Here is a 7,624-nt window from a genome sequence, read left to right as displayed (position 1 = left end):
GGTATATAATAATCATAATAATAATAATAATAATATAATATCTGCATCTTATACATTGGTGAGCATGGGATAAGTTAATCGTCCCTTTTCATATGGGTTTAGTAGTCCCTTCCTAAAGAGGTGCTTTGGTGGGCCCGGTATTAGCAATCTCATATAAGACTAGAATTACATGAAACAAACATGGTACTAAATTTAGTCTAGGCCAAGCCAAGCCAACCGTGTGTAACAAACGACACTTACTCCTCTCACGTTCCAAATTAATCTGGTGAGTCGGACATAATGTAAGGTAGTCATGAGCTTTATCTATATTTATTTATTTTTTTTATCAAATTTAAAGCCACATTGTAATAACTTTATGACCTACCATAAATCAACTACCGTAGTAAATCTATATAAACAATACAAATTGATATTTAAAGAATTTTGTGCGAAAATATTTGTTTCAACCTAATTAATAGATTCAAATTATTCAAAGTTAAACGTGCAAGTGCACATTGTGAACAATAGCGCACATATTGAAAAATAGTAAAGGGTGCAAGTAAAGAATCTTGCCCACAAAGATTGGTTGTTAACTATGTCAAATTTGTAGTTTAACAAACACTAAGAATGACTATATCTGACTAACTCAATTATGAAAGTTTGATGGTGAAACATTCTGAATTGGACAATGAAACTGACAAACAGACAATGTGTAATTGCCATTTCATGTTGCAAAATCATATTGACTATCTGGCAATTTCCAAAGAACTCTGCCATATTATTTTTCCCATTTTCCATGTAGCTTCATAATTAAGCACCTAACCTTAATATGAAAAACAATAGAATTTATTGCATCTAACCATTCTAATCATGCAAAATCATAATAAAATATCAACACAAATATATATATCAATATTAATGTACCGAAACTCCTACATGTAACATTAACATAGATACAAAATAACACTAATAATATATGTCATGCCAAAAGTTGGGGAAATACATGAACAATATGGTTCTAATGAATATTTCGTACATAAAAGCTAAACCATATATATAGTGGAAGTACTACAATCCATGTCATTTTATTGGGGTGAACGGAACCCAAAATCTATTACGATCTCTAGGTGGTGAGGCTTGTGTGTCAAATTGTGATTCCAATACACTATACTAGGGTGTCTCAAAGGTGAAACCATCTGAGGTGTAATGAGTGGAGCCACTAGACACTTCGCCATATGAGAAGCCCGAGTTAGGGGTTGTATAAGAAGAGGACAACGTCTTAGTCCCATGAACAGCACTCGAGGAGGAATAAAATGTTTTGTTTCCAACAGTTGTATCATCTTGTGGTCCAAAACTAGAAAGAATATCGCTCCTGTCACTTGTATAACCCCTTTTCCGCTTACCTCTCTCACCAACAATGCTATTTGGATAGTTTCTTTTGTTGTGACCAGTAACCTTGCACTCTCCGCATTGTGGGGCCTTTTTGCCTTTGCTTCCCGTTGTTTGCTTTCCTTTTGTCTTAGCAACTATGGGGTCTCTTACAACATTATTATGGCATCCTAGATTAAGACTAGTTTGCTCATGTTGCTCCTTCCATCTCTCAACCAAAGTATTTAATCTCCCAAATTTAGCCTTTAGCCTCTTGTAAGCGACTTCTGTCTGCGACCCATAAAAACAAAGCTTGTTAAAATCAGCGCTTAATGACTCAAACCTAGCCATTTGAATAGTTTCATTGGGAACATCATCCGACTTGACTACAAATTCACTCCCACGTCTTGCATCCTTTGTCCATCTCTTCATTATTACGGACGGATGTATTTGATCCATATGATCACATTTCATGACTCCAAACATATGACAACACGGAATTCCACTAGATTCAAATAATTTGCACGAACACTGCAGATGTTGCTCTTTCTTGTAGTACACTACAGTCCATTTCTCATCGGGTCTTCCAAATTTGGAAAATGTGTAAACACGAGGATCTTCATTGTTTCTTACAGGTTGCACGAGAATTAATTTTGCCTCCTTGTTTATCTCATTTCTTATCAACTTGTAAATATCGTGAGTGAAAATAGAAGCTGCATGTTCCTATAGTGATCGGAGGTGCGTACGAAGGAGTGGGTGTGAATTGTTGGAATCAAAGTCATCCTTCACATTCTCATTTCTCAACCTCAATAACGATCTTTCAATCCGTGGAATACACTCCACTAACTTCATGCCTCTACCAATTCCATCCTTCAAGTTCTTATGCATACCCTCGACACGTTGTGTGGTGGTATTCCCACCAAAAAAATGCCTCGAGTAGTACGCTTCAGCCCATCGTTTCCGTTTACGATACATCATCTCGATCCAATCGCCTTTTAGATCATATGTATCTATCATTTGCTGCCAATGTTGTTCGAACACCACTGGTGTCAAACCACCATGCACACAATAGCTAAACTCCCTTACAATTTTTGGGTTATTCACATTGGTGTTCACATTCCTCATGATGTGCCATGTACATAAACGATGATGTCCATCGGGAAAAACTTCATCAATCGCTACACGCATTGCCTCATCCCCGTCCGTGACAATAGATACAAGCTTATTGTCCTTCATAGAAGTCAAAAAAGTTCTGAGTACCCAACGATATGTATCAGCAGTCTCATCAACAAGAAATGCACAACCAAAAACTGTAGTCGCGTTATGGTTGTTTACACCAACAAACACCACTAAAGGCTTGTCATATACGTTGGTTTTGTACGTGCTATCAAATATCACCACATCCCCAAAGCAACAATAATCGTGTAGAGATTGAGAGTCTCTCCAAAAGAAATTTGCCAATCTATTCTCCTCATCTACACTAAACATGCAAAAAAATTCCAGATCCGCTATTGCCTTGGCATTCATGTAGCTTATTGCTGCTTCTGCATCACCATCCAATACCACTTGTCGATGCTCGAAATCCATCCTGTTATATAGATCCTTACTGGTGAACCCCACTTTCATGTATCCACCTGCTTGGTCAACCATATAGTCATATGTCCGATTGGTTTTAATATAGGCTTTTCTCATAGACATAGATTGTGCTATGTTAGATTCCGTAACACACCGGTGCGAACGAAGAAAAGGCACCTCACGTGAGTTAGCAAGTCGGTGGCTGTGCTCCGTTACAAATTTAGTCACAATATAAGCATCCCGTTTAGGACAATACTTCACAGCAAATGTAGCGTGGCAATTCTCTCTAGTCTCTTTCCTTGGTGTACGAACCATATTATCTCTATTCGTCCATTTCTTTGATATACTCCCTTCTTTTGAGCACACCCATTGTCTTCCCATCACAACCCCACCCTCGCTACGTCTCAAACGACTTCTTCTTATGCTAAAACCAATTGCAAGAGCATAGTTGCAGTAAAATCTTTCTGCTTCCTCAAATTTTGCAAACTCTCTCTCCGCTAAATCAGCAATGCTCATATTTTGGAAGTTTAACCCATCATACTCAAATTGTCCGCTTTTCTTAGTAATTTCTTCTGTTCTACTGTCCAAAATCTGTAAAGATGGGGCATTTTCAGTTTCTTCAAGTGACTCAGCCTCTGCAAAATAACCTTCACTGTTAGGTACAGAGTTTTGGCCCTGAATTCCATTCGTTTTACTTGCTTCTGCATCCATTTCCTGAAAATAGGCAACATGTCTTCCATGGCATAATTAATATGAACATAAATGGATACACATCAATTGCATTTAGTAGAAATATAAACATACAATTAAATTATGAAGGATTAGTCCTTACTGAGAGATTCTACATTTCATACTTGTGCACATATAATGGCAATTGCACGACAAGAATGCAAGGAGACTATTCTGTTTGTCAGTTGCAAGACTATAATGCAATTAGACGTAACTGTTTGTCAATTGCAAGACTATAATGCAATTAGACGTAACTGTTTGTCAATTGCATTCACAAATCACATATGTTCTCAAAATGTAAGAGGCTACCAATAACATGGCAATATGGATACAATCATTGCAAAATAGGACTAACCAATTGGTAATTGGATTCAAAATGACATATTGAAGTACCTCTTACATTTCCATTACCAAAATGCAAGGCTACAAATATCATGCCATTTGCATTACAATTAATAAATTCTATCTAATGTTTTTCGAATGAGTCACAGACTTTTCAACATCAACAATATGCCCAACATTAAAGAAGAGAAAGATATTGACATTGATCATATTGTGTTTCTTGTCTGTGAAATAACTCAAATTACAATGGTTTTCTTTTCAGCAAATCAAAAACCCATTTACTTCTGCTTAGTTGCTTCCTGGGCTGCATTAATTTCTGCTTAGTTTTTCTAGTTTTCTTTTCATAACATAATTACTTGATTTCATAGAGGGAAAATTACCCATAGAAATAGCTGGTTTTCTTTTAGCAAATCAATATAGCAAAATGTTATATTGCTGGTCTTTGGGAACTCAAGTGTGGACAATGATAATAAAGCTATTAATTTTACCTTTGCAATGGCCACTTAAATACGTTTCAGCAACAGCAACTCGTTTCCACTGGTTTTTTGTGAACCACGCAAAATGCCCAGCCATCGAGATTTAAGATCTTCTCAATTCATCTCCAGAATCAAGCGATTCACATGTAGGGGAAGAGAGGGAGAGATGAAAGAGAGAGTGCCGTTCTTGGAGAAGCCTCAGACAGCAGTTCACGATCTTCCCTTCTCTCTTTCTGTTTCTGTTCTTCTTTTCTTGTTTTCTTTTTCTTTTTCTGTTTAATTTTTATTTTATTCACTTTTACCTACACCAACCCTTTTAACAGGTTACCAGCATTCAATGGTGTGGATTTAACCCTCATCTCCACTTACTCATCCAATGGCTGATATTTTGGGCGCATGGATACACCACGCCCATTGTAGAATTTTCCTATTTGTTGTTATAACTTTTATCCGTTCTTGAATCGAAGATATAGCTTAGGCTCAGACCTGTTATAGCTTTTTGTCTTTTGAGTGGTTGAATTTTCTTAGCAACGAACCATTTTTATTGGCAACTCATATTGTGATGTTTTATGTGGAATGATACAGTTTGGTCAAATTGAATTCTCTTTTGTATTTGTTAGTAAAGTTGTGATTTTAATTTGAGTAATGGTATTGAGTATATGAGGAATTTGATGTTAACTATGGCTGCAAGGTGTATTCCTAGGGCCTCATCTTCAAGCATTGTTTGTAATTCAAGCGTGGTTGATGTGGTAAATCTGGATGCATCTTATTTCTACCTTTTGGAAATGGATAGAAATGTAAGTATTTGGACGCCAAATTCTTTGTTCTTTTTATCAAGTATGTGAGTACTATTTATCTTTATTGTAGTTAATAAATAATAAATTTTTCGGCTAACATGTTTACATGTAGAAGAACCAAAGAATGCTACTAACCAAACTCTCATTAGGAGCTTAGATATGCAGAGAGCAAGGTAATTCTTATGTATAATAGTCTCAGATTTTTATTCCTTCAGAATATTAATAAGGGATTGTACATGTCTTCTTGTTAAAAGGAATTGTCTCTCATCAAATTTTGCAGCAGTAAATAGTATTATTAGAGATCAATTAGTTTGTTAATTAATTAGTCTTCTTTCGTGTATGTATGAAGTGGATGGACAGATTCATCTTTATTTCACCAAACCTTTAATTTGACAAAAGCTGTATTTTGAAGTGATGTTTTATGTGGAATGATACAATTTGGTCAAATTAAATCCTTTTTTTATATGTTAGTGAAGTTGTGATTTTAATTTGAGCTATGGTATTGAGTATATGAGGAATTTGATGTTAACTATGGTTGCAAGGTGTATTCCTAGGGCATGAGTTTTTACAACACCTGGACCATATAATTCTGCCTTAACAATATACAATGTTAATTACTTCTTTCTGAATGAAAGAAAAAAAAAATGAAAATGGAATGCAAGTAGGAAAATTAAAAAGAATTAATATAAAAGTGAAGTAAAAATAAATTAATATAGGGTAAATGTAGAATAAGAAAGAAAAATAATAAAATTAATTAAAAAATATTTAAAAAGAGAATATAAATGTGGTATGTGGAGCGGCTTTATATACGTCTCCACTCTCTACCAAGCAGTCAATGAGTCAGTGAGTCAAAGGGCTTGACAAAGTTGATAGACCACAAATAAAGATTGTAGACTGTCTTTCTCTTCCCGCATCTTCAGCCCCACAACACGTGAGCTCAGCTCCTGGACTATTATCATAATGATTTAAAATATTATATAAAGATTTGGAAAATCCAAGATTCCAAAGGGGTGTGATAACATATGTTTTCTTATACCTTATCCCCACAAAATCAAAACATATTTTTCCTCTTGGATCCGATCCTCTCTACTTAATCAACACCCTTTTTAAAAACAAACTTTTATTAAAGATAAATTATGGTAGGTGGTATTAGGCCCCTTTAATTCGAGAAAATGAATTAATGGAAAATCAATTCAATTCCTATGTCTTTTTTTCCTGGATAAAAAATGGAAATTCATTTATCATTTTGGTAATGTTTAAAAAGTAACTAGAAAATATCATTTTATTTCATTTTTTAGGTTTAATTTGTGCAAGAATTGGAAACAAACTTTGTTTAGTCTTTTTCAATTATACTCTTAAGAGCATCTACAATCATGCTCCCTATTTTTTAGTTCAAATTTAGCTAAAAACACACTAAAGTTATTTTAGGAGCTCTCTATAAAATTTGAACTTCAATCACACTCTCTGGTTTAGGGAATCATAAATACTATAGTTATTTTTTAATTCAATATGATTGGTCCATCTCTATAAATATATATATATATATATATATATAAGAAAATAATTAGCATTAATTAAAAGTTTAAACTATGCATAAAACAAAACAGCATTAAATTATAGGGAGCCACTATGAGTCTTTTCCCTCTCAGATTTAGGAGCTCCTAGAGGTCTCGTTATTTTAGGAGGTGGATAGCGAGCATGATTGGAGTTGTATTTTTTACAATTCCTCCATAAAATTGGTCTAAGGAGGTAGTTTAGGGAGCCCATTGTGGATGCTCTACATTAGAAATATGCACACACAAAAGTGTAATTAATGCTTTTCTTGGTATTTGTAATTTTTGATAGGGGAATGTTGGTCATAACAAAATGTAACTAAAACTTGCTTTGCCTTGGTGTTCTATGTGAACGGAAAATGAAACCCAAGGTGGATGGATAGTTTCATTTTTCTTCAGATTTTCCCTTGAGCCCAAACATGGACTTACCAAACATCTCATTCCCTAGTCCATTTTCTCATGAACAAAAATATCCTTACCCTCTCTTTGGATGAGGGAAAATAACTCAGAATTTAGCTAAATGTTGGGAATTTAAGAGGAGAAATTGACAATTCCCTTGTTTGGCAACTTAAGTGTTTTATTAAATGACACGCAGAAAAAATAGTGGAAATTGGGGCATCAAATTCCCAAGTTTAAGTTCCACCAAAATAAGAGTCATTTCATAATTCCCATGGTGCCACTTACAAAATTCCATTATTTACATAATTCGACATACATAAATCCAAACACTGAAATCTTTAATTGCCAGAAATTGAAATGATGAAAATCTAAATTCCGTCATTTTAGAATTCTATGTAATTTTCAA

The 7,624-nt window shown here is 34.6% G+C and overlaps 1 protein-coding gene across 1 annotated transcript; it reads right to left on the bottom strand.

Annotated features, from left to right (window-relative positions):
* Window positions 1-2,070: 2,070 nt before the first annotated feature.
* LOC110774608 (protein FAR1-RELATED SEQUENCE 5-like) lies at window positions 2,071-3,633 on the bottom strand. The gene has a single exon (XM_088248107.1). The coding sequence runs from the start codon at window positions 3,631-3,633 to the stop codon at window positions 2,071-2,073; it is 1,563 nt and encodes a 520-aa protein (XP_088104233.1).
* Between the last annotated feature and the right edge of the window lie 3,991 nt (window positions 3,634-7,624).

Source organism: Prunus avium, chromosome 2, assembly GCF_965620075.1.
Source record: "Prunus avium chromosome 2, drPruAviu1.hap1.1, whole genome shotgun sequence".
NCBI classification, from domain to species: domain Eukaryota; kingdom Viridiplantae; phylum Streptophyta; class Magnoliopsida; order Rosales; family Rosaceae; genus Prunus; species Prunus avium.
Note: the sequence above shows the minus strand (reverse complement) of the source record. Positions and strands in the feature narration are given on the sequence as shown.

Excerpts from the sequence above, each read along its gene's own strand:
- LOC110774608 (XM_088248107.1), bottom strand. The coding sequence starts at position 3,633 with ATGGATGCAGAAGCAAGTAAAACGAATGGAATTCAGGGCCAAAACTCT.